We start from the raw sequence: 27,733 nt of genomic DNA on the forward strand, positions 1-27,733 counted from the left end.
TATTATATAGTATGGCAGGAGAAATAAAATGGTGTTTGTGAAGTCCACCAAATTATTGGGGGTGGGATCCAGATTTATAAAACACTATATTTTCTATAAAAAATACAAATACACAGTTAAGGAAACACAAACATCATAGTTAAAGGCAAAGTAATCCCAATAAACATACTCATGGTTCTATTTCTCAGCAAGGGCACCCAGAAAACAGAAAGAAATTATGTTGGTAATAGTGAGTACTAAAGTAGGACCTTAATAAAGCACAAAGTGCTTCCTGGGTATCATGTTTTCTATACTTAATTGGGCATTACTCTTCTCACAGTCCTTTACTAAATTTTTCCTTTGAATCTTTCCAGTTGATTCTGTTTTCCCCTCCTTTCCTTGGGACAGCAACATAACTAAATGAGATTTTTAAGGGCACATTTAGATGGCATGATTTGTCCTTAAGAGTTAAAAGAAGGAAAGGAAGTAATTTATTATGCTTCATACCTATTGCTTGTAATCACTGGATCATGGAAATACCACTGGTTGTGGATCTGGGCCAAAATGAGACGTGACCTCTTCTAGTCTTGGACTACATAGGAGATGTAAGGCCACGTGGCTCAGTCCAGAATGCCTCAGAGAAAGAGGATTTTCCCCCGAGGACCCACTTGACTATGAGGAGGCCCCAAAGCTCATTTTTGTGTCGTGGGGTCTTCTGAATTTCTGCAGTTCACCCTATGCCATCATGGCGGTGAGAGGCAGTGTTGCATAGTGAAAGGGGCACTGGACTTTGAAAGACGTGGTTTCAGATCCTGGCTCCACCACAGACTTGTTCCAGCTTCAGCTGAGTAGCTATAAACAAGTCACAACCTTAAAGAGTCCCAGAATCCTCACCTATAAAATGGGACTACAACTACTGACAGTAGGTACTTGGCTCACAGGGTTGCTGAGAAGAACACACTTAGGAAACTGCTATAGGAGAACTTCTCATCTAAACCTAGAACAGGAAATACCCTATATACGGTTCTAGACCAAAAGGGACCCCTGGATATGCCAAGGCCCCTGTCTATGAATTAATGTAACTACTAGGAATACTGGACACCCTCCTGAATGGCTGATTAAAATTGGAATATACCGACTGTCGACATGTTGGCATTTTACCTATTCCAACTCAACCTTAAATGGATTTTTTATATTTTTTGCTTCTTTTGGAAATTGATGATCCAAAACTCACAAAGGCTCCAACACCAATAAACAACAATTTAATGGAAGGGGGAAAATGTCACACAATTATTTACTGAATGCCAATAGGACAGAGTGACACAAAGGAATCAGCTCTTTTCCAAGTAGAGTCTGGAAGGTTGGCTCCTTTATAGCCACGGAGTTGCAACCATATTTTTAAATATTTGGGTGCCAGTTACCCGGTCCTATGGATTGATGCATACCTCTTGAATCACACCTACCTTTGATCATTCTGCAGTTCATTCTCATCTTCACAAGAGTATGATGAGGGGGATAAGAATGAGGGAAAACCTGCCCATTATTCTGCAGTTCCAATGAGATAACTAGTAAGAAAATAAAATTCATGGCCAAAATATGGTCCTCCGCCATACATCTGGCACTCAGGAGAAGTGGTAAATAACAAAATCCATTTTTCTTTATCAAAAAAATTATACAGACAAGAATAATTGGCCTCAAATCTTATAAGTTTCTAAGATTATAAAATATCTTTTCCCTCCCTGGAACACTTGACCAAGGAAAAGACTGTGTATTTGAGAAGTACAGCTCTAGCTCTGTTCCCCAAAGCTGCCTTCCTGTACTTATCCCAATGGGGCTCCTGTTTTACCACTGTTAAATAAACAACTACAGTCAGTTGCCACAGGAAGCAATTTCTCACTGGGAGTCAGGTTACAGGCCTGTGTGAAATCTGGTTGTTCTAATGAGCTAAAAACTGTCAGCTAACACCAGGAGACCAGGGATAGAAATAGTTGCAAATGAAAGTTATAGGAAGTACTGACATTTTTGAATTATGTACAGTTTATGGAGATATAATAAAATCTCTCTAAAGTAACATTTGTAGAAAGACTAAAAAAGGTGGCAGTATTTTCCCTTCACTGGCTGTAAACAAAGTCATCTTTAAGGAGTTACTGGTTATCTTTGGGCTTACAAAAGGTTGTATCCATGACATCAGATATTCCCGAGGGTGTTATCCCCTCCCCCAAGTAGCATCATCTTATTTCTACATCATATTTCTAAGACTGAATAATCCCTTGTGCAGAAATGCTATTTCTTTGAACTATCTTAAATTTCTGAAGTGCAAGGAAGAACACACGATTTAGTGTCATTTGGGGGAACAACCAGGAAAGAGGAGTAATTCATTAATTATTAGAAATAGTATATACCCTGTTTTGTTCTCTTCTCTAGAAACTGAGAAGATGTGAAAAAGGTAAATGGAAAACAACATATAAGTGGAACAGAAGATACCAACTCACTTCCCAAAAGGAAAGTTCATGCTGGATAACAGCCGGAATGTTAAAACATGAGTTCTGCAATATACTGCTAGAAACTGTTAACTATTTAAATACTCAGATGGAAAAAAAAAAATTAAGCCCTTGGTATTAGTCACCCCCACAAGGCAGAAGCAAGTACTTCTCTTGTGAAAATCATCACAATCTTTTGCCAACACCTTACCAGGTGAACCATGGAAAACTTGAAATCCTATTGGTGTTATTTATATTAAACAGATACATCCGTAGGTAGAAAAATACATACATTCACATACTCTCTCGCACAAACACACACAAGGTTCTGCATCTAGACTTAAAAATTACTGCTATACACAATACTGACTGTAACAATCGTCTCTATAATTCTATTTGATTGTCCTTCCTTTGTGATTAGATGTGCCCCCTGGTTCATCTGAGTTTCTACCCCTCTTCTTAATGCCTTGTACTTTATAAAGTGACAACTGCCGTATAATTATTCCTAGAAAACTGTGCTATCTGGAATACCAGGAGATAAATCTGCAATCACTTTCCACCCAGAAATGTGAAAACCAGTGGTCATTTCTTAACTTCATTGTCCCTATGTAAATAAGTATTTGCATGTTCATTTACGTACAAAGCATTTTCCATGCACCCACCCACCCTAAACTCTCAGGATTTTTCAAACCCATCATCCAGGATTGTGAAGCAGTTTTCATTTTGCTGAGTGAAAAATTATTTCTCTTGTCAGCCTAGACTCCTCAATCTCCATCCTTTTCAGCTCCTGGTGATGGAGAATTCATTAGGAAGGTGTTCGGAAATGAATGGCTCTACTTTCACTATCTGAATATAAAAATCTCTAAATTGTGAGGTCAGGAAGATATTTAGCTTCTTTCTGTTACAGTCTCAAAAACCTGAGCGCGGCCTTGTAGTGCCTTTTAAGAGATTGGTGTTAGAATGAGAAGCCTGCAAAGGACACCGAAGGGTTAAGTGGAAGTGCGATCCCAGAGGCACCATCCCCTCCCGAGATCAGCACAGAAGGCATTTCAGACAATGTCCTCGGCAGGGGGGTGGAGTGTGCGTGTGCCCAGGCTACAAAACTGATGCCAGTTCCGTAGGAAGCCCCGATTATACTGGCCTGTGTCCACGATCAGCCCACATAGGAGCCGGCGCCCAGTCTTCTCTCGAAGGGCCTGCTGAACCTCCCTCTCAGTCACATTGTAACTGATGTTTATCATTTGGATCAGGAAAATATAGGCCATGCCTGCTGTTATGATCACAGAGTACCATACGCAGGTAAAGGAGAGAGCAGAGCTGGGGGTCAAAGAAAAAGAACAACATTTAGCACTGTTGTTTCCCACAAATTAGGATAATCCTTACCATGCTAATGTGGTGTATTTGGTATTCCTCATTGGGGAATTCCAAAGTCAAGCAAGAAATATTATAACCCATTTCAGAAGTAAGAAAGCTAAGACCCTGGCTGGAATTCTCTCCCTCCGTATCTCCATCTCTAGGCTTCCCTGGCTTCCTTCAAGTCCCAATTCGAATTCTTCCTTCTATACTTTCCACCTTTCCCTGTCTCCCTTGAAGCTAGGATCCTCCCTCTGGGATTATCATACATGGGTCTTGTCTGTGCATAGTTGTTTGCATGCTGTCTTCCCCATTAGACTGTGAGCTCCTTGAAAGTGGCTATTCTTCACATCTGCCAGTGCTCGGCACAATGCCTGGCCCATAACAGGTGCTTAATAAATGCTTGGTGACCTGACTATGTTACTGCTGTATACTCGAGCACACTCCGGAAAGGAAGCCCGGGAATAAATCCATTTGGCCAATATCGTTAATTAAATGTCTATTATCTTATTTCTGTTTAGTATAATGAATATCCACAGGTAAGACACAGAAGCCCTATACTTAACTATAAGACATACAAGGACATTGAAAGGACTCTTTTCCAACTGTGATACCTGAGTAGCCAACTATTGCTAGAAAAACCCTGCCCCCAGCCCGTAACTACAAACCCCAGTTTGCATAAGAAAAAACAGACTGAGTTCCTGCCCTTTGGCGAGTGTCCTGGGCTCACAAGACTTTTCCAAGAAAAGCCTAATGCCTAACGATCTTCCTTTGTCTAACTGAGTGGGCTCAGAGATGTCTCTATCTTATGTCAACAGACTGAGCTGGAGCATCCCTTGGTCTGTCCATGGCCATTAAGGATGAAAGCCTCGGCCCCAGACATTATCTTGAATTATATGACTTCTGCCTTATCTTGAGCCTTCCTTGTTGTGGGAGTTATGGCAAGATGGACACAGGGATCCTGGGTTGTAATTTCAGTTGACACTTTGTTAGCTATCTGGTATGTTGTATCTACAATCTATTAAGGAGTTTCCTTTTATCTTGGTCATAAAAGGTACAGGCGTGCTAAGTCTGCAAAATGACATTTCAAGAGATAATTAACCACTGAACATTTTTCTCTACATAACAACAATTATTCTCTACATAAACGACCCTTTCGCTTCAAAACGTGGCCGTTTGATTTGGGCAGACTTAATTTCCCCAAACGGTCGCCGGCTAATGAACTTCTCCATTTAAAACTTATACTCTGTGGCATGTCTTGCTCACTGTCGGTATAACACAACAATTCCCAACATTTTTATTATTCCACCATCTATATTTACTTGGATGGAGGCAGGGATGGCATGCTGACCAAATTTATGGACAACCTGTGGCTATGAGGGAATGACTAAAACGATGAATGACAGAAAACAAGATCCTAAAAGACTGTCACACGGCCGCAGATGCTTGACACACTTGTTAGCTGTGTGACCTTGGGCAAGTCACTTAACCAATTGCCCTGCTTTCCCCTCTCCAAAAAGACAGTAATAGACTAAAATAATGGGTCACATCTTAATATCATAAATTTTAAATGGGTATAAATGTTGAGTCATAAAGCTGAGTTTAAAAAAGCAAACACAACTGTACTAGTATAGGATACCAGAGATGGAGCTGGGTAAGCTCTGTACAGAAAGATCAGTATGAGTCAACAGCAAAACCCAGCAACCTCAAAATGTGGTCCACTTTCTTGTTGAGTCATTTCAGTCTGTCTGACTCTTCACGACCCCATTTGGGGTTTTCTTGGCAGAGACACTGGAGTGGTTTGCTATTTCCTTCTCCAGCTCATACAGATGAGGAAACTGAGGCAAACAGAGATAAGTGACTTGCCCAGGGTCTCACAGACAGTAAGTGTCCGAGGCTAGATTTGAACTCAGGAACTCAGATGAGCCTTCCAGATTCCAAGCCCAGGGCTCTGTCCACCGCACCACCTAGCTCTCCCATAGTCCTCTTAGGACTCATTAATAGAAGTAAGGTGTACAGAACAAGGGTGATTACCTAGATCAGTCAAAAGGTCTGGGGATGTTTAGTCTAGAAAAGGGAAGACCTGGGAGCAAAATAACCATCTTTAAATTTTGGGGGCCTGGTTATCCAGAAAAGGGATCAGGCTTATTCTGCTTGTTCTTTAGGGCAGAATGGGGTGGGGGGAGGGAATGGGTAAAAACTAAAGTGATTTACATTTGGTTAAGTATAAAACAATGAGAGATGTCCAAAAGGGGAATAGACCACCTTGTAAATTCCCAATAACTGGAAGTCTTCCAACACAGCCTGGATGAAAAGTGGTCAGGGATGTTGAGGGACACTTGCTCACACACGAGCTGGAAAGATGACCTCAGATCCCAGCTAACCAAAGAGGTTTTTAAAAAAAAAAATACAAGCACCCTTAAAAGAATGAAGTAATCACATGGAAAAGAATGTTTGATCTCTACACAATTCAATCTTTTCAGGGGTACTGCTAATAGGGATTCATGCAGACATCATCTATGAAAAGTCAGCTAGAAATAAATTCATGTTCATTCATGGAACAGTAGAACTGAAAATGCCCAGAGAGCCAACCTGTCCATTTTCTCATTTTACGAGGAGGGAGGTCAGGTGAGCTATCCCAGGGCAGTTTGTTGAGGCCAAAATAGGACCAAAACCCAAGTCTTCTGATCCAAAGTCACGCCTCTATTTTTTTTTAATTTTTATTTTTTGGAAGCAATCAGGGTTAAATGACTTGCCAGATTTGAACTCAGGTCCTCCTGACTTCAGGGCCGGTGCTCTATCTACTGCCCCACCTAGCTACCCCTTGCCTCTTTCAACAATATTGCAACCCTCCTCTTCCCCTGCAGTGCTTCACTACACAGGTTACTATATAGCAACAAAATGGCAAAAATCAGCAATTTCTATTAATCTGGGCCAGAGTCTACAAAATTCAAATTGCTAGGAACACATGGAAATTTGCTTGAACCATCACTTGGGTATAACTTGATACCCATTTTGTTGAATAATTTCACACACACACACAAAAATGAAACACAAGTAGGTAAGAACCCTATCCGAGCTATGAACTGGGAGCAGACTAACTGCGATAATCTAGTTCATGATTTCCAAAACTTTTTCATCATGTGACCAACTTGAAGCTGACTAAATTCACTGTGCAACATATCAAATAATGGCTTCACCATAGTACTGTGCTGATGTGACATAAGAAGGAACAAAGAAAATTAAGACTGATTTTGGGGGGAGAGGAGGAAGGAAAAGGGGACGATATTAAGAAACCATTGGCCACCTGGACTTGAAAGCATCAAGAAGGTGGGAGTATAGAGAACAAAGAAAGGAGACAGGAGCAGCCCCTAGCAGTCTGTGTAGGGAAGTAGCCAAATCCAGAGATCTGAGTTTGCCATGACATTTGATCAAGTCCTCACTGAAGGCTGGGATGTCCCAACACAAAGATTGGAAAAGAGGGACCTCATTATCACAAGATATGGGAGAGCAAAAAAGAAGGAAAAGCCGTGGACGTTATTAATCAATCAACAAGCATTTATGAAGTGCCTATTGTATACTAACCTCTGTGCTAGAAGATACAACAAAAATGCAACAATCTTTGCTCTCAAAAACATATATTCTATCAAGGGAAATGACATGTAGTTATAAGAAAATATAAAATTGATGTCACTTCAGAGGGTCACTAGCAGCTGAGAAAGGGGTAGAGCAAGTTAGGAAAGGCTTCATGTACAAAGTAGAACCTGAGCCAAACTTTGAAGGGAGGTAGGGATTCTAAAAGAAAGAGGTGAGCAGGGGAACCCATTCCAGGTAAAAGCACATAGAAGGAAGATAGATCTTGTGTTCAAGGAATAGTAGTAAGTTATGATGAATGAAAAAGAGTTTCTGGGTAATTAATAATCAATTTATTAATTAGGCTACCTAATAATCAATACATTGATGACAGTGGTTTCTCTGGGTAACCAAAGACCCCCAGTGGAGACCCTGAAAGTCTTCTGAAAAGGAATTCCTTTGATGAGTGAAACATCAACCCTGATTGGTGGACATTTAATGAGGAGGTGGGCTAAAAGTCTTCAGCTCCTCCCCCCTAAGAAGTGATTTGATCATGAGACTCAGCCGCCTCCAGCAATTCAGACATGAGAATCTACTTCTACCTCAACCACTCTGGTTGGTCTTCTCCTTCATAAGCTGGGTTCTCCTAAACTCTAATGGAGGGGTACAAGGACAAGGGCTCTTTTCCACCAGGATAAGGGCCCACCTATTCATACTCCAAACAGAAGTTATATCTCCTGGTTGGGTGGGGTCCCATGTTTCCTGAGGGCTAAGAGTAATCTTATCAATCAGTCAGATCCTACAGAGACTGACTTTGTTAACAAAGAATTAGGCCTTAATGAGGAAGTGGAGGAGAAAAGCTTGGATCCCAATTTAATGATTGGTTATTAACAAAACAGTACAATAATAATTTCTTGCAAAGTAGAACAGTTTGGCTAGAATGTAAAGTGTGTGAAGAGGAGTAATGTATAATAAGCCTGGAAAGTTCGGCTGAAACCAGATTGTGAGGGATTTAAATCAAAAACAATAATTTGTATTTGATGCTAGAGGAAACGCTAAGCCAAAGCAGCATATTGAGTGAGGGTGTCAGAGGGGCATGGAGAGGGTTGGTGGTGCTTAACACGGTCAGACCAATGCTTTAGGAACATTCAATTGCCAGCTACAGGGAAGATGGATTAGAGAACAATTGGGAAGCTACGGCAATAGTCCACACAACAAGTATAGAGGGCAGGAATCAGGGCAGTAGCTATGTGAATGGAAAGAAATGGATGGATATTAAAGATGCTGGAGGGGAGAATCCACAAGACTTGGCAGTTGGCTGGAGATGGCAGTGACAGAAGGAGAAGAATTCAGAATGACTCCAAGTTTGCAAAAAGAGGTAACTGGAAAAATGGTGGTACCCTCAAGGTAAACTGAGAAGTTAGGAGATGTGGTTTGGGGAAGTGGGCAACATGACAACTTGTATTTCAAACAGGCTGAATGTGAGATGCCCATAGTCCATCAAGAAATTGATACAGCACTGGAGCACAGGAAGAGAGACCGGGGAAAGAGAGATAGATATCAACAGAGATGAGAACATCAAACTCCAGAGAGCTGGAAAGATCACAGAGAGAAAAGGGATCGAGGGCCCAGGACAGAGTCTTGGGATAGACCCATCTTTTGTAGGCAGGACATGTCTGATGAGGCTAGAAAGAAGGAAAGATTGTCGTGGGAAACTGAGCCACCAGAACTGAACATAGAATAGTACTAAGTGAAGCTTAGGTTTGAAAGCATGAGTTGAAAGGTGTTTTCTCCACTTCTAATGATTTAAACTCTTAGATTCAATCACTTTTAACATGGGCACTTGAGTGATTGATTAGCGGTTTAATGATCAAGTAACATGATATACTAGTAGAGTGCTGGATTTGGAGTCAGGAAGATCTAAGTTCAAATCTTGCCTCTAACAGTTATTGTTAGTGTAATTCTAGGTAAGTCATTCAATTTCTCTGAGCCTCAGTTTTCTTATCTGCATAATGGAGAATAGTCATTACCTTATAGGATTGCTGGGAGGATCAAATTTTTATTTATTTATACACACATACATACATACATACATACGTATATATATATACGTATGTATGTATGTGTGTATGTCTGTGCGCGCGCGCGCATGTGTGTGTGTATACGAGAGGAGAAGAGAGAAGACGAGAAGATGGAAAGAGGAAAAGAGAGAGAACAGAAGAAAGAGAGAGAGGCTTTGAGAACCTTTTAAAACCCTACGTCAGTGACTATTATTACCATTCCTAGTGGCTCCATATGTCAAATGACCCAATCTGATGGATTTCTGACTGTATTACACAGGAGGTTCTAACTCCAAAGGCATTCTTCTGTCCCCTTAAAAGACAAAACCCACACCCCCTTCCCACAGCCTCTCCCCTCGAGCCCACTGCTCACCTGTAGTTTGCATAAACTCCTGGGCAGTAGAAAAGAGCTGTGAAGATGCTCCTATCTCTACAGATGGTGTCCAAGGCCAGGGTGATCCCATACACAGAGGTGACTAAGAAGATTGACAGTGCAAGGATGAATGCTTGATGATTGGATTCTCCAACACAGCTATTGATCCTCAAAAGAGGTGAGGGGGAGGGAGAAAACCATTATTTTTTTTAAAACCATACAAATAACTCACTTATCACAAATAGCAAGGCAGATTTTAGAACCTAAGGGTCTAGGTCACAGGAGCTAAACATGGCAGAAATAAGGATGTTAATATCACAGACTAACAAAAATACTTAAGAGACTTGGGAATGTGGCTCCTTATTAATGTTCTGTTTCCCGTTATTCACGCCATTAATTCAAGTCAGAAGTAGAACATGGCTCCCAAACCTGGCCATAATTTTAACATTATTAACATCAAAAGGAAGGGAAAATAAGTATCACCTTAATGAAAATGTGCAAATAACTAAATTAAAAGGTGCTTTTAACACCAGTAAAGGAAGAAATATAACAGATCCAGAAAGGCTCAGAAACAAAGAACAGAAAATAGGATTTAAAACTTGGAAATAAGCAGACTACATAATCTGAGAAGGATAATCTTGAAAAATATTTACATGTATGAAGCCTATTTGTGCTGGCCACTTTTGTCCATTTGCAGATAGGCAGACTCAAGCACGAAAAAGAGCTCCTTTCAATGTATGTGGAGGGCATTTGCCCATCTGCAAATGGGCATCTGTCCAAAATAGAATATGCATGTAATTACATCTACTTTGTGCATATATGAACACCTGCTATATACTGCTATATCTGTATGTAATCAATGAGAGAGCATCAAGAGAGAAAACTCTTTGGCGAAAACACACCCCCTAAAAGTAAGGACACATCTGAAGGTAAATGGCAGCAACATAAGAGCTTTCACTTCCTATACATTTCCCCCACAGCAACCTTGGAGGAAAGAAACACAGCTATTTCTCAGACCCAACCTCATGCAGATTTCCCTGAATGATTAAGTGATTAATCAATCAACTGACACTTAAGTGACAACTATGTGCCAGGTGCCATGCTACACAAAAGATACAAAAACAAAAATAACATCCCTGCCCTATCTTCAATAGAGAACAAGCTATTCAGGTGAAGTCTAGAATTAGTAAGTAATAAATAATTTATGCTGATGGTCTTTTTTATTTCCTTTTTTCGGGGGAAAGATTTAGGTTTATCTCACAGTGGAGGAAAAAACCCAACACCTTCAGGTTTAATTTACTTTTCATACAAAGTGTCACCTTTTAAGTAGCATGATGGTGAAGTGAGTAGTATGAAACATTCAGACCTGATAAAATCATATAAATCTAGATTTATATAAGTTTACCTTTTAACATTCAGGAATATTCAGAAAAGGCAGCAAATCCATCCTCCAAAGGTTGTTCAAGAAACATCAATCATTTATAAAAGGTTGAAAAGTTACATGTGCCTTCCTTCTTGTTTAATCAGTGGTGACTTAAGTAGTACAAAAGGGGACCATTTCTCCAAATCAGTGTTACATCTAAAGAGGTTTAGCTTGCAGCTATCAGATGCTGCTGAAATCAGCACGGAGCAGCCAAAGTGATTAAGGAAGCTTGGGGTGAAGAAAATGGATAGTAAAGTGTTTTAATGCACTGTTGATACAAAAGGCCCAGTTAAAATGCAAAAAAAAAAAAGGGGGGGGAGAGGGGGGGGGGGAGAGAGAGAGAGAAAGAGAGAGAGAGAAAAAGAGAGAGAGAGAGAGAGAGAGAACGGAAGCTACCTTGGGCTACATATTCAGAAGGCATCACCCTCCATAGATTCATAATACAGAGCCAGTCTTGAAAGTGGATTTAACCGTGGGTCTCCTCTAAAAGCAGCTGACAAATTGGGGGCGGGTTTGGGGAGAGTCGCTAAAATGACAATCAGAGGAATGGAAGGACTTGAGAGGAATGACTGAAGAGCTAAATCTGTACAGCTCAGTGATGACTAAGTGGGAGCATGATAACAGTCTACAAATATCTGAGAGGTGTAAAAGGCAGGAAGCTAAAGACTAAGGCAGGGAAAGAAGAAATGTAGTTCAGAGTCTTACAACCTATTTTAGCTTAAAGCAGGGGTTCTTAACCCTTTTTGTTCCATGGACTTCTTTGGTAATCTGGTGAACCAGCCTATGGACCCTTACTCAAAATAATGCTTTTAAATGCATAAAATAAAACATAGGATTAAGAAAGGAAATCAATTACATTGATATAAAAATGTTTTTTAAAAAGTTCACAAACACTAGGTTAAAGCTTAATTTAACTTTGATTAAATTAATTTAATTTTAATTCAATTTTATGAGGCTTAATTTAAAGCCTTATTCCAAGCTCGCAGAACTTACCAGATGCAATGATGATCCATTCTTCTCACACACACACCACATATCCGACAATGCCACGCCCGAGCTGGCCTCACCAACTGACACTTGGCACACCAGTCTTCCTTCACCTTGTTGGGGCTCTCAATTAATGTCCTAGAATAGCTCTTAGAGTCATCCTTTACCATTCTATTGTTGACACTGGCCAGTGAATCTCCAGGAAATCCTTTTACTTTCTCCTGCCCTTTTTTGTTTAATAACTCAACTGGGCTGTTGCTTGGAAGGCTGCCATTTTGTACTGGACTTTTGAGGTAGCCAGGATTCTTCTTGGCTTGACGTAGGGCTAGGAGTATCAGAAATAATCCACAAGTGAGAGTAACCAGCTGCCCGTGTCCTACCCGGCCTTTGGGGGCCACTTCTTTGAGGAACACATAGTACATGTAGCCCAAGGAGAACAGCCCCAAGCTCAGAAAAAACAGGGTCCGATCTTTCCTCTTGTGGGTGAGGTAGTAATACCCCAGTGCCAGGGCAGGAAGGGAGGTCAAAATGATAATGCCCAACAGAAGATGCCAAGAAGCTACATGGAGAAAAACTGGCAGGAGGATAAGCGGCGGGATAATGGTAATGTTGACCTTTTTGGCCCCCCTAAGCCAGGGAATTCGGAAACGGTCGGAGATTGTGTCCATGATTCTCTCAAAAGTGTCTGGGTGCAAGGATTTACATGTAATCCACCTGTTAGGAAAAAGCACATGTGTCCTCTCAAAAAAACAAAAGCAAAAAACTGAACGAGAAGTCAAACCAACAAGTATTTATTAAACATCTACCGTGACAGTCAAAAACATTTATTACGTGCCTACTACATGCCAGGCAATGAGCGAAGCTCTGGGAATACAAAGAAAGGTAAAAAAGACAATTCCTGCTCTGGAGAAGCTCACAGTCTATAAAGGGGGAGGCCACATGCAAACAGACAGGATAAATCAGAGATGACAAAGAGGAAAGGCACTAGAATAAAGGGGGATTGGGGAAGTCTCCTTGTAAAGGGTGGCATTTTAGCCCTGGACTTGAAAGAAGCCAGGGAGCTCAGGAGGTGGGAAAGAACTCCAAGCATGAGCAAATCAGGAGAGGGGGTGTTGTGTCCAAGGAACAAGGATGGCGAAAAAGTGGGGGACCAGGGGGAGGGAGGAGTAAGGTGTGAGAAGAATAGAAACTACAACTAACATGTCACAACATTCAAAACAATTTTTTAGTTCTGGAAACATTTATTTTTGATGAAGGGAAAATGTTTGCAAAACCTATAAAAAATAAGAGCTATTTTTCCAACTGACAAATGGAAACAAATATTTACTGAACATTTGCTGTGTATAAAGTACACAACTAGGCAACATATGAGATCTACGATCATGTGCTGGGTAATCCAAAAGTCTTAGTGCAGATTTAAAGCATTAAGGCCTGGACAAACAAGATACATGGAAAGCTAAATAATAATTTTGACTACTATTTATTAAGCACCTACTGAATTAGAGGCAATGATTTAGGTACTAGGCACACATGAAAAAAAAAAATAGTGCCCTCACAGAAGGGACTTTTCTGGGGAGAGAAATACATCCATAGATAAAGAAATACAAGTAATGAGGTGGGGACCACTAACTGGGGAAATCAGGAAAGGCTTCCCGTACGAGGTGGTAATCGGGATAACTTTTGAAGAAGGCATGAAGATGGGAGGTAGACTATAAGGGGAACGACAAGGAAAGCCTTGTAGCTCAAAAGGAGAGAGTGAAGGTAAATTAATGCTTGTTACTCCTGGAGGAAGCAGAGCCAGATGGCGAAAGGCTTTAAATACCAAATCTAGGATTTTGCATTTGATGATCTTAGAGGCAAAATGGAGGCCACTGCACATTTTTGTGGAGGGCAACAGTGAAGTGTTCAGACCTGTGCTTTAGGAGCATCAATTGGGTAGCGGGTAGAAGGGAGAAGCTGGGAGACCAATTAGGAGGCTCCTGCAATAGTCCAAGAGAAGATCAACCAACAAGGGTTTATTAAGTGCCTACTATGTGCCAGGTAGGGGCAGCTAGGTGGCTCAGTGGATAAAGTGTTGGCCTGGAGTGAGGAGGACCGGAGTTCAAATCTGGTCTCAGACACTCATTAGCTGTGTGACCCTGGGCAAGTCACTTAATGCTGTTTGCCTCAGTTTCTTCATCTGTAAAATGAGATGGAGAAGGAAATGGCAAAGCACTCCTCTCTCTTTGCCAGGAAAACCCCAAATGGGGTCACAAAGAATTAGACAAGACTGAAACAAAAACAAATGTGCCAGGTATTGTGCAAATATAAAGAATGAAGCAAAAAAACTCACAAGGACCTTATATTCTAATGGGAGAAAGAAGAGAAGGTATATGCCCTTATTAAAGGGAAAAAAATATGAAACATGTAAGTACAAAAAAAAAATACAAAGTAGTTAAACATAAGGTAATTGGTAAAGGAGGGCATTAACAGTTAAGGGGATCAGAAAGGGCTTCACGCAGGAGTGAGTGAGATTCTATCATGTAAGGAGGTCATTCCAGGCATGAGGGACAGCCAGGGCAAAAGCATGGAGATAGGAGATGGAATGTTGACTGTGAAGAACAGAGACAAGGCCAGTTTGATCAGATAGCAGAGTACAGGAGGAGAAATAGTCTATGAGAAAGATTGAAATAAGGTTGGGACAAGGTTGTGGAGGTTGTCACACAAGGTTGTGTGACATTTATATTTGATCCTAGAGGCAACAGGGAATCAGTGGAGTTGACTGAGTAGGAGTCATATCTGAGCTTAAGGAAAATTACTTTTGGCAGTTAATTTGTAGGATAGATTGAAACAGGCTAAGACTAGAGACAGGGAAACTAATTAGAAGGCCGCTGCAATAATCTAGGTGAGTGATAACAGATGAACTGAATGAAGGTAGTAGCTGTGTGAGTGGAGAAAGGGGTCGACTGTGAGAGATGTTGGGGAAGTAGAAATAACTAGATTTGCCAATGGACTGGATAGGTGGGGTAAGGGAAAGTGAGCAGCACAGCACAACATATGGCTGTTGAGAAACAGGAGGATAGAAAGGCAGGCAGAGAGAGAGACAAAGACAGAGAGAAGAGGGTTGGGGGCCTAAGTCAGAGCCTGGCGTATCATCCATAGTTAAGGGGCATGATCTGGATGATGAGCCCACAAAGAAGAAGGAGTAGGGGGTCAAGAGTAACAAGGCAGGGGAGTGATCTGAGGGCAGAGGTAATGACTTGATGTGAGTACTGAGTTGTGAGAGAACTGAGGCTGTTAGCGAAGGTGAAGAAGAGTCGAGGCAGAGGGAGAGAAAATATTATGGTCAGATAAAAGAGAAATGTCAGTTTTTAATTAGGAAGTGAAACACTTATGAATAAAGGTGAGATCCAAATGTGGGACCAACCCTATGTGTGGCTGACATGGGGTAAAGGATTATGTCATAGGATTTAAGGAGTCTGAAGAAGCTTCAAGATGGAAGCTGAAGTTTCCAGGTATTAGGGCAGTTGAAGAGGAAAGGAAGCCGGCGAGCCAGGTGCTCAAGTGAAACGGGGCTAAATTAGGGCAGCTTCCAAACCGCCAAAGAAGATAGATTTGAGACATGAGGTGGGGACAGAATCAATGATACTTGTCAACTATGCCAAGTGAAGCTATGGGGTGATGACGGAGAAGAGAGATCCAATGACCTGGAGGTTGCAAACCTTGGTGACTGGGAGAATGGTGGAGCCCATGACAGAAATAAGGAAGTTAGTGGGAATGATCCATTTAGGGGGAAAGATAATGGGCTGTTTTGGACATGTTGAGTTTGAGATGCCTATGGATCATCGAGACAGAGAGGACAGACAAGGAGTTAAAGATGTGGGACTGGAGCAAAAGAGAGACGCCCGACGGCCAGATAGGATCGTATAGGACGGATGAATAGGAAGTAGAGATGGGGGGAGGATGGGAGAGACCTTAGAGGCTACCTAGTCAATTTCCTTTACAGATGAGGAAACTGAGGCCAGAAGGGTTAAGTGAGTCACCTGTGATCACACAGGCAGTGAGTTAAAGAGGTGAGATCTGAACCCAGGTTCTCTGACTCCAGATCCAGATCTAATGTCCTCCGATGATACCTTAGCCCACAACGTACACCACCGTGACACTGTAAATTAAAATATCACTAAACAGAAGCCAAACTCTAAGTAACTGAAAAACAAATAATGATCCTAGACAACAGATAATGAAACATGCCTGCCTCCCTCCCTCCTCTTGGCAGAGAAGGGACATTACAAAGACAGAATGGTGCATCATCGTAGTCATCATCATGATTCATAAAGAGCTTTAAGGTCTGCAAGGCACTGCATATCTTATCTCATTTGAACCTCACAACAATCTCGTGAGGCAGGTATTATTATTAGTAGTATTATCTCGACTTTACAGATAAGATAGAATAAGTGACTTGCCCAAGGTCACACAGGAGTGTCTGAGGTGGGATTTGAACTCAGGTCTTCCCAGCCTCAAGTCCAGAACTCAGCCATTGCAGCGCCTTGCTCCCTCCAATAAGAGCGAGGTTTTTTATAGCACTTTTTTTGCAAAGCACTTTATGAATCTCTTATATGATCCTCACAACCACTCCAGTAGGTAGGAGCAACTACTACCCCCATTTTACAGATGAAAAAATTGAGGCAGAGGTTAAGTGATGTGCCTGGGGTCACACAGCTACTAAGTGTCAGAGGTTGGATTTGAACTCAGGGCTTCCTGACTCTGGGTGCAGCACTCTACTCACCACACCACCTAGCTCCAAAGACCATCAGTCAGCGTATCAATGGTTTTTACCAATCTTGCTTTATGAAAGGGAAAACTCCAGTTGTGATGTAAACACAAAAGTTATCGGTGAACTCTTTTCCAAATGGCGTAAGATCAGCTTCACAATTAGGACATGCGGGAGTCTGCCTCTCCCGTTCATCTGGAGACAGTCTGGGGATTTCAGTGGATTATAAGCTCAGTGGGAGACAACAGCTGTTATACTGCAGCCCCCAAGAAGGCTAATACCATTTGAGACTACATTTGACAGGAGCATCATTTCCAGGAACAAAGAGCTGCTGATCCTGTTGTTCAATGCCCCATTCTGAAGCCTACGTTTTAAGGAGGACCTCAACAGGCTGGAGAAGAATGCTTAGGGGAGGAGACCCAATATGGTGTGGGGTTTTGAGTTCAGGACACATGAGGACCAGGGACATTCATTTGGTCTAGGGCTTCTCATCAAGTCTTTGAAGGGCTGTCAACAGAAGAGGGTGAGCCCGAGAAGGAAATGGCAAACCACTGCAGTGCCTTTGCCAAGAAAACCTCAAATGGAGTCATGAGGGGTCAGATACGACTGAAAAACAACAGATGAGGGATGGCTTAGTCCTAGAGAGAAGCCACAGCAGTAGGTAGAAACAGCAAAGAACCCTCGTATAGGGTGAAGACTTCCTAGTTATCCAAAAGTGAAAGGGGCTGCCCCAGGAGGAAGCGGGTCCCTCCTCTCAAAACCTCAGATCTTCAAGCAAATGCTGGGTGACCACTCGTCAGCATGTACTAGATGAGATCCTTGTTGAAGTGAGTTGGGGTAAGTGGCCACTTCCATCAGTGAAATTCTTTGATTTCGTAACTATCAAAGAGGCTTAAAAACTGTTGAGAAGCCTCAATACCCTAACCCCAAGAAGTCGATTCAGAAGTGTCCCTCTCCTCGGCCAAATCCAGCAGGCCACCATCGCTGGCTTAGCCCCTGGAGCAACAGAAGACACGTCAAAAGGCAGTACATAAATAATTGTTGAATGAAAGATGCAGATGGTAAGTGCCACAAATATTCAGTGGAAGGAGAGACCATGATGGGCTAGAGTTGTCAGAGAAGGTAGGATTTGAAGTGGACCTTTTAATTATAGAACTTAAGCACTAGAAGGACCTTGGAGATCATCTAGTCTCCTAGACCAGCTCCTTATTTACAGAAGAAGAGACTGACACCCAGAAAAAGAAAGGGACTTATTAAAGGTTACACAGTGAATTAGCATCCAAGTCTGTCTCCTCACTCCTGCTCCAGTGTTCATTCCATCATGCCTCAACTGGAGGCAGCTAGGTGGTACAGTGAATAGAAAACTGGACCAGAAGTCAGGAAGACTCAAATTCAAATCTGACCTTAGACAGTTAATAGCTGAGTGACCCTGGGAAAGTCACTTCACTGCTATCTGCCTCAGTTTCCTCATCTGTAAAATGGGCTGTCATGAGGACTAAATGAGATATTTGTAAAGCACTTACCTTAAATCATCATATAAATGCTAGTTATTTATCTGCTTATTTATTTCTGCTTTTGTAGGAAAGGGTAAGATTTATTAAGCACTTACTGTGTTCTAGGCATTGGAGACACAAAGATAAAATTAAACTGTCTCCGCCATCAAGGAACTTACACTATTGACATCTTTTGTTTTTTTCATCAATCATTTAGAATATGCTCCCTTCCTCTTGTCCCCACCACTGAACCCTCCCTTGTAACAAAGACTGAGGAGGAGAACAAGCATGTGTTAAGCCTCTATTATGTGCTAGGCACTGCAGCAAGTGCCTTACACATATTACCTCAAAAAAAAACAACAACAACAACAACAAATATTATCTCATTTGATCTTTACAACCACCCTGGGAGGTAAGTGCTATTTATTTTCTCCATTTTTTAGATGAGGAAACTGAGGCAGAGGTTAAGTGACTTGCTTAGAGTCACACAGCTAGTAAACATCAGAGGCCACTGAACTCAGTTCAGTGTTCCTGACTCCAAGCTCAGCTCGCTCTCCACTAAGCCACCTAGCTTTTATAAGATAAAATATACAATTAACCAAATACTGATATCATGATTTGATCTGACAGTGTAAGAAATATCTATCCCAGTCATTCGGGAGGACAATTTGGACCTACACTCAAAGGGCTAGAAAACTGTGCCTACCCTTTGTCCCAGCAATACCATTACTAGGTCTACATACCAAAGGGATCAAAGAAAAGGGAAAAGGACCTATCTATACAAAAATATTTAAAGCAGCTGTTTTGTGGTGGCAAAGAATTGAAAATTGAGGGGATGCCCATCAACTGGGGAATGGCTGAAGAAGCTGTGGTATATAAATGGAATGGAATACTATTATTCCATAAGAAATGATGAGAGGGATGCTTTCAGAAAAACTTGGGAAAATTTATATGAACTGATGCAAAGTGAAGTAAGCAGAACCAGGAGAACATTGTACACAGTAGCAGCAATACTGTACAATGATCAACTGTAAAAGACTTCACTATTCTGATTAAGACAGTGATTCAAGACAATTCCAAAGGACTCATGATGAAAAATGCTATCCATCTCCAGAGAGAGAACTGATGAACTGAGTACAGATTGAAGTATGATTTTTTTTCAATTTATTTTTCTTGCTTTTTTTTAGCAACATGGCTAATACAGAAATATGTTCTGCATGATTTTACATGTATAATTGATATATTGCTTACCTTTTCAGTGGGTAAGGGAAAGGAGGGAGAGAGAGAATTTGGAACTCAAAAATTTTAAATAATGAATGTCAATAATACATAAATAATTTTTTTTAAATAAATACTCTGGTTCCATAGTCCCATATCTTTCTGATAAAAAAAAAAAGGCCCACTAAGAGTTTCAGGGAATAAGAATAAGAACAGATTTTTAAGATTAATCTGGAGGTGGTATGTAAAGACAAATTAGAGGAAATTAAAGTGGCCTTACCAAGTAGGAAGGTATTTGCAATTTATGTATGAAGTTATGTGGGGCCTGCCAAAAGGAACAGAAAAGAATGGATAGAGGTAATGCCTTCAAGAAGGAAGAACCAACAAGACATAATGAGTGATCAGATATAGAGGCAGAGAGAAAAAGAAGGAAGAGCCAAAGTTGGTTCTAAAGTGCTAAGAATGACAGCATTCATAAAAAGTAGGGAAAAGAAGAGGAAGGAGGCCCTGATAGAAAGGAGGGCAGACTGAGGAGGTGGTAGTCAGAAGCATAAAAAGTAGGGATGTTAGGAAGCGAAAATCAGTTTGCAGATAAAGATGCGGACGTGTTTAGACATTAAGTCTGGGATACCTAAATGAAAATTTACATTAGGCAGCTGGCATTGTAGGATTAAAGCTCAGAGAGAGCTGGAGACTCCAATTTGGAAGTTCTCAACATAGGGTGATTCTCTGAAGAAAAAGAAGAGCTCTCTAAGACAGAAGAAGAGAAGGAAGAACAATAAATATTTTTAAATGGATAATTTTTTAAAAATTTAATTAATTTTTTGTTTTCACCATTCACTTCCATAATATTGAGTTCCAAATTTTCTCCTCATCCCTTCCTTCCCCCCACCACAGTTGGCGTACAATCTGATACAGGTTCTACATACATATTAATATTAAACATATTTTCACATTAGTCATGTTATAAAGAAGAATTAGAACCAATGGGAGAAACCACAAGAAAGAAGAAACAAAAAAAGAAGAGCAAATAGTCTGCTTCGATCTGTATTTAGACCCCATAGTTCTTTTTCTGGATGTGGACAGCATTTTCCATCATGAGTCATTTGGAGTTGTCTTAGATCCTTGTACAATAAATATTTCTTAAGCACTCACTGTGCAAAGTGAGAGGTGGTATGTCGTAGTTGATGAGAGGAAGCTTAGGAGTTGGAATTTCCTGGCTTCAAGGCCATCTGCTGACATATATTGGCAGATCACATAGCTTTGCATTTCAGAAGAGTCTCTAGTATGAATTGGTAAAGGAAGTTTTTTCACCAGGGAGATAGGGAGATCTCCCCTACAGAGATGAAATCACTGGGGGAGGGCAAAGTGTCACAAGGCAGAACAAAGCTCAGGACTAGGAAAGATGTCTAAAAAATCATGGGTCCCTGTTGTCAAAGATCTATCTGTCAAGGAAAAAAAGCAGAAAGCTAAAGAAACTGGTAAAGTGACTGCAAATCTGAACTTTCAGGCTACTGGACAAGCACTGTCTCAAGTCACTAAACCTAAGTAGGGCAAAAGAACGATAAAACTTACTAAATGCTTACATTATTTACCACAGATTTTGAGTTATCAACTACCCAGAACCTATATTAAACCACCTCTCAAAAGCAGCATTTTTTTAAAAAAGTATTGGTTTCTTTTCAAGCACGTGTCTGTAACTACCATATCATTCAACAAGTATTTATTAAGTACCTACTAGGTGTCAGGCACATTAAGTACAGAGGATACAAGTACAGTGAATGAAGCAATTCTTACTCACAAATAGCTTATACTCTAATACTTGACTACATATATTTATTACAAGAAATCTGTTGTGGTTTTTTTTTCTTTAATGGGGCAAAGGGGTAGGGAGAGAAAATAGACTTGTTAATTATCTTTAATAGGTTAAATTAATAGTTTAATATTTTTAAATAGACAATTATACATATGCATACATATAATTTACATTAAACATAAAGAGAATGTCTAAAAAATATACAAGGTAGCTAAGGATTAAGTAGTTTGAAAAGGGAAGCACCAGTAATTGGGAAAATAAGGAAAGGGTCCATGTAGAGGTGGTACTTGTGCTTGTATCTGGAAGGGAGAGAGAGCCTATGAGACAGAGGTGAGGACAGAGGACAATCCCAGGATGGGAAAGAGCCGATGCAAAGAGATGGGATGTGAAACAAGGAAAGGAGAGAAGGTTTCACTGGACTCGGAATCTCATCCAATGAAGCTACAAAGATAAGGATAAGTTGGGGCAAAGTTGTGAGGGGTATTAAAAACTAAAGGAGGAGTGACTGAAGCTGACTGAGGAGAAGAGAGCTATGATCGATTTCCGAGCTTGAGGAAAAATCACATCACAGGAGCTGTATCTAGGACAGACTACAGAGGAGGGGGGCAGAAATGAGGCAGAGCTCAATTAAGAGACTAGTACAATAACCTAGGGAAGAGGTGAGAAGGGCCTAAACTAAGGTGGTACCTGAGTAAAAGAAGAGCACGCTGAGCTTCAAGGATTGTCCAAAATGGCTACATAAATGCACCAACCGTATCTAGGAACTCCAGCTATTTAATTTTTTCTCCTCAAATCATCACAGACTCTATCAATTCTGCAATTTGCAACTACACGACTTCTTCACCTCAAAAGAGTTACATAAGGAAAAAATAGGTTTCCAACATCTCTACTCTTCTCACCTTATGTCTCCCACATGGGAGCAATTTTAAAACATTTATAATTATGTGAAGAGTGGATCTAACCCATATTATTACTGCTGGGTACAAAAAGCTCTTTCCAAATGGTTTTTAATGGTTACTTTTTTTAATAGTACATTCCATCTCGGGGTCTAGAGCACAAAAAGTTGGAAGCAACACAATATTATAATATGCTACAATGCTGCTTGCTTACTCTAACATCATCCAGCCCACTTGAGGGGGAGAAAGGGAATAAGCATTTATTAAGCACCTCCTTTCATCTGATCCTCCAACAGGGTAGGTGCTACTGTAATCCTCTTTTTAGGTTGAGGAAACAAAGGTAAACAGAAGTTAAGTGGGAAGGGGAAGGGAATCAGGATTTAAGTACCTACTATGTGTCAGGCACTGTGCTAAGCTCCTTACTATTATTATCTCATCCTCAGAAAAACCCTGGGATGTAGGTGCTGTTATTATAAGCACAGGTTAGGTGACTTGCCCAGAGTAAGTGCCTGAGGCTGGATTTGAACTCAGGTCTTCCTGACTTCAGGCCTAGCGCTCTATCCACTTCACTGCCTCAAGTTCACTTGAGGAACGTAAATCATAACAAAGCTTCAGAGGAAAATATCTGGGGTCTGTTTTTTTTTCAGTTTTATCGATGAACTGTTTCCTTTCTACTTTACCAACAGTTACAGATCATTCCCACTCAGTGAGAGATCTCTTGTAACAAAGTAAACAATTAAGCAAAACTAATACAGTAACTTCATTTGAAAGTATATGTAATATTCTGTATCTGCGGCCCAGCAAAACTCACCCCCTCATTTTTTAAATGGAGAGGAATATTTTCTCTCCCTCCCACCACCCTCACCCCACTGAAGAAAAGAAACAAAAAATAAAGAAATTCTTGTAACAAACATGCAGTCAAGCAAAACAGATTCCCTCAATGACAGTATGCACACACACAAAATTTGTGTGTATCCATTCTGCATCCATTAACTCCTCTGTAATGAAAGCATGTTTCACCACTGCTCCTCTGGAATCACGTTTCCAAACTGAAAAGGATGTTTGCAGAGAACAGGGCTCTGTGAGAGCTATGCACTCATCACGCAGCTAGCCTCTCCAATAAACAAAACTCTGAGAAGAGGCTACTGAAGAGTGAGTTTCTTGGGGTGGATGTGTGAGCATAAAAATCTCCTCAAGGGCCAGAGCCAGATATATGAAAACTGAACTAAGAGATGAAGCTTAATTACATTTTGTTCATGCATCCATTTTGCCACAGCCAATTTACCATGCTCGTCTCTATTCCAAGGTATCAAAATAGACAGAGCACGGAACATGGAGCCAAAAAGATCTGTGTTCAAATCCAGCCTGAGACATGCAGTAGCTGTGTGACTCTGGGCAAGTCACTTAACCTCTGTCTCAGTTTCCTCATCTGTCAAATGGGTATCATAATAGCACCTACCTCCCAGAGTTGGTGTCAGGATCAAATAAAATAATATTTTTAAAGTATTTTACAAACCTTAAATAAATGCTAGATATTAATTTCATCTAGTCAGATGTTTATGCATTAATGTAATGAGTAATTTACTTCCACAAACCCATTATTTGACATAAGGAGCTAAAGCACTAGAAAAACACTCAGCTAAAAAAATGGTTCAAGGGCAAATGCTCAGGGTTTGGATGGATAAAATATTAAAGGCTCACAATTAAAGGAACCTGGAGAGGTAGCACTATGCTGCGGACAGAGTTGGCCTCTACATCAGAAAGACTTGGGTTCGAGTGTGGCTGTACGTCTCTGGGGAGGCTATTTAACCCCTCAGTACCCCAGGATTTTGAATTACAGAAGACTCAATGATCTGAATTGGGGAAGACAGTGGCCTTCCCAGGAGTAAAGGCACAGGTTTATGGGGGGAGGGGAGGGGAATGACTCTTACCTTTCACAACCTTCATCAAGATCCTGACAATCACAAAAACTAGCAACCAGATGGTTCTTTTCCCCATTTCGATCTATGTATTCGCAGCAGCAAAGGGGTTCCAACTCAGGCTCTTCTGTTTTCTTTTTCTTTACAGTTTTCCTATTCACCTTCGGTGCCATGACCAGCCCCTGTCAGCATGAGGGGAAGAGCCCTTGAAGAGGAAAGAGTGCAACTGAGTACACCTTCTAGTCCAAAGGCTCACTACCCTAGGTCTCTCTGGTTACTTTTGAGATCACAGTCATCCACACCTAAACACACTCCAAAACAACACCTGAGAGGAGGGAGGGAAATCACTTTCTTCGGGATTTATGGTTTCTCTTTTAAGCCTGGAGAGAGAGAGAGGGGCTGTCAGGCCTTTACTATTCATCTGTTGCCTCCAGCGCCTCCCCCTCCCTCCTGTGCAGGGATGCTTACAGTTCCCATGGCGACAGTGGACCACGCTCTCAGCAGCCAGGCCAGGGAGGAGGAAGCCGGGAGCCACCGACAGAAGCGGCCCCAACACACCTGACAGCCAAGAAAGGTACAGGAGTGGGCGGGGCGAGAAGGGCGTGACGGCCTCGGTCGGGAAGTCCCCGCGGAGAGGGAAAACTGCCATTTTTCCAGAAATGGGAGGGGAGGGAAGGGATGTTAGAATAAGAGGAAGGGGAGGTCACCTTGCCCACACACAGCTCGAGCCCGGAGGGGGCGTATTTGAAAGGCACCTTCCAGAAAGGCTCGTTCTCTGGGTGCTAGGGTGCAGGAGAAAATGATAACGACTGCCATTCCTAGAGAGGGCTTTGTACACCTTATAGGATTTAATCCTCACGACATCCCAGAGGAAGGGGGAGGCGGGTGTGTGTGTGTGTGTGTGTGTAATTACCATTCCCATTTCACAGAGGATAAAACTGAGGTTCTGAAAAGGAGCGGTGACTCGCCCAAGGTCATGCATACTGTGCCAGAGCACATCAGGATTTGAATCTCGGTCTGCTCCTCAGAGTATCGCAGGTCCACGGCGAGTGGGCATGGGGGTACAGGGAGTGTGGCGTGGTGGGATGCACGGGGATCAGCCCTCCTCCGCAAGCCTGGCTCTCCGGCTGCGGCCCCGCCCCGATCCGCCCTTGACCTTGGGGCTGAGTTATAGTTACCTTCCCTGAGAGGACACCGGACGACGAGGTGGCGACGCGGGCTCCTCCGGGCTCCCCAGGGCTCCTCCAGGCTCCCCCGGTCCGGACCCACGGAGGCTGCAGCCCGTGCCCCGGTGCCCCAGCGTCCCGCCGCCGCCGCCGCCGCTCACCTGGCAGCCACAGGCGGCCCCCGCCCTGGCCCAGGCTCAGGTTCAGGCTGGAACTCGAGCGCAGCCCTCGGGCGGCGGCGGCGGCGGCTTCCGACGTTTGCCCCGGACTTTGCCGCCTCCGCCTCCTCCTCCTCTTCCTCCTCCTCCAGACCGGCGCCCCCGCCCCCGCTGTCTCCTCCCCGGCCCTCGGTGCTTCCGGGTGCCCCGCCCCCTGACGTCGGGAATTCCCCCCCCTTCACTTCCCCGCCTTGCAGAAGCCCACGTGCGAGGCTTCCCCGGACCCAGACCCCTCCCAGTCCCGCGGAGACGCAAAGGACTTTCCAGCCGTCGAGCCTTCGGTGGGGCGGGGTGGAGGGGGGGAGAGCCTAGAGAAGGGGTGGGACGGGGAGGAGAGCAGACTGGGCAAGGGGGGCAGGGGCCCAGGGCAGCGCAACTGGGGGCATCCCCTGGCACAGGACTTGAGGAAGTCTGCAGGATGCCTCGAAGCTGTTCAAGGTGAAGGGAAGAACTGAACCCCAACTTCCTCCAGCACCAAGTGTTTCCGATTTTGTAGGAAAGGAAATCCCGTTAAAAGCTGGGCAGCCTTAGGTCATAAACACGAACTTCCACGCCAGGTCAGGTCCGTGGATCACTCAAGACCAATACCCGGCCAGAGGCTCCTAGCAGGGACGGTCTTTTACCTCTTTTTTTGTATTCCCAGTCCTGGCACATAGTAGGCGCCTTAATAAATGTTTTATGGATTGACCCTAGGGACTCGTGAGACCTAAGTGCGTACCTCTTCTGATTTCAATCACAAAATGTTAAGAGATGTCTTCCTATCATTTTCTCAACAACCTATTAAGGGTTTGACGTTCATCTAATTCTTTAAGCGTACATAGTTTTTGGGTAAAGGACTGTAAAAAAAAAAAAAAAAGGTAAACCTTAATTTGCACACACGCACACACACGTGCACACATGAGGGATCGTGTTCCAATTCATTCTCCCGGCGAAATTCCCTAAGTTTTCTATAATGATTATGTCCCAAACCAGCCTACAAAAGCTTGTTTAATGATTAATACCTAAAATGCTGGACTATACTAAAGTACTATGATGCCTCCCCACTGTGTTTCTGTGTGAAAATGAGCTTGTGGTTATATAGCGAGGAACGTATCTCCCCCGATTAGGTATGATCAAGAGGGCAGGCTCACCCATCTTCCCTTTCTCTCGCCAGACTGTGGGATCTGGGTCTAACCCGGGTCTAACCCACGGCTGCTCTTTATCCTAGCCTGTGACAGTGCTGGTGTTCCTGGTAGTTGGGGGTGGTAGAACACTTCTGGAAGTCCACAGATGAAAATTCGAGGTTAGTGGGAAAACTGGCCACCTACTCCGGCTACAGGCTCCTCCTCACCACTACACCCTCCGCCCCCCACCCACTTTCTCTTTTCACAGAGAAGCGTGGCTTCTACCTTCAGGTTTTCTACTTCCTTGGCCCACAGCAGTCTGATAGAAACAAGCATCATTAGTTATTTTTGAGAGGGTTTTTATTATGATAGGTTCATTTCTATGCATCTCACCACCTTTCATTTTTCAGTTAGACCCTATATTAAAAAAAAGTGGACAAAAAAGGTAGTAATGTTTTTTGGCATACACAAAGGACTACAGTAAAAATCGTACACGTTTTCTGATCTGTAAAATAAAGAGCTTCCATCTCTGTCGCTATAATTCTAAATGCATTAGGAGAAATTTGATGAGGGAGACATGATCACTGCCATCTACAGGGCATGGGGAAAGGTTTCCTGAGATGGCACTTCATAGCTGAGCCTCATACATAACCACTCATTGCCTTCTTCCTTCTGTATGGTAGTAGCAGCATTTTCCAAGTCACCCAGGTTTGGAATTCCAGTCATTTTTGATGTTGACCCCCTAAAACACAATAGGTCTGACCCCTCCTTTCCATTTACCCACCATCACCTTAGTTTAACCCTTAGGACTTAATACCTAGATTCTTTCAGGAGCCTCCTAACAGGTCTTTTTGAAAACTGGCTGTGGTGGGACAGAAGAGGATTGGGGGGGAGGGGTAAAGAGAGGTTAACCCATCTATTCTTTG

General features: G+C 42.3%; 2 protein-coding genes across 2 annotated transcripts; one reads left to right on the top strand and one right to left on the bottom strand.

The window, feature by feature from the left end:
* On the bottom strand, positions 1 to 25,584 carry ZDHHC23 (zinc finger DHHC-type palmitoyltransferase 23). Its single transcript, XM_036747619.1, has 5 exons — positions 25,499 to 25,584; positions 24,333 to 24,525; positions 12,235 to 12,942; positions 9,819 to 9,986; positions 1 to 3,776 (listed from the first exon to the last, which is right to left on the bottom strand). Exons 2-5 carry the CDS (start codon positions 24,491 to 24,493, stop codon positions 3,509 to 3,511), a joined length of 1,305 nt encoding a protein of 434 aa, XP_036603514.1. The 5' UTR covers positions 24,494 to 24,525; positions 25,499 to 25,584; the 3' UTR covers positions 1 to 3,508.
* Positions 24,492 to 26,146, top strand: LOC118837143 (basic proline-rich protein-like). Its single transcript, XM_036744112.1, has 3 exons — positions 24,492 to 24,504; positions 24,700 to 24,894; positions 25,509 to 26,146. Exons 1-3 carry the CDS (start codon positions 24,492 to 24,494, stop codon positions 26,144 to 26,146), a joined length of 846 nt encoding a protein of 281 aa, XP_036600007.1.
* Positions 26,147 to 27,733: the final 1,587 nt, after the last annotated feature.

This window comes from Trichosurus vulpecula, chromosome 2 (assembly GCF_011100635.1).
Source record: "Trichosurus vulpecula isolate mTriVul1 chromosome 2, mTriVul1.pri, whole genome shotgun sequence".
Lineage (NCBI taxonomy): Eukaryota > Metazoa > Chordata > Mammalia > Diprotodontia > Phalangeridae > Trichosurus > Trichosurus vulpecula.

Bases quoted from the DNA above. Each gene is read 5' to 3' on its own strand.
- LOC118837143 (XM_036744112.1), top strand. The intron at 24,895-25,508 runs GTACAGGAGTGG...ACCTTCCCTGAG, and splicing joins ACACCTGACAGCCAAGAAAG to AGGACACCGGACGACGAGGT.
- ZDHHC23 (XM_036747619.1), bottom strand. From the start codon at position 24,493: ATGGCACCGAAGGTGAATAGGAAAACTGTAAAGAAAAAGAAAACAGAA. The intron at 9,987-12,234 runs GTAAGTTCTGCG...ACCTCTTTTGAG, and splicing joins ATGGATCATCATTGCATCTG to GATCAATAGCTGTGTTGGAG. The intron at 3,777-9,818 runs GTGAGCAGTGGG...TTTGACCCCCAG, and splicing joins GGAGTTTATGCAAACTACAG to CTCTGCTCTCTCCTTTACCT.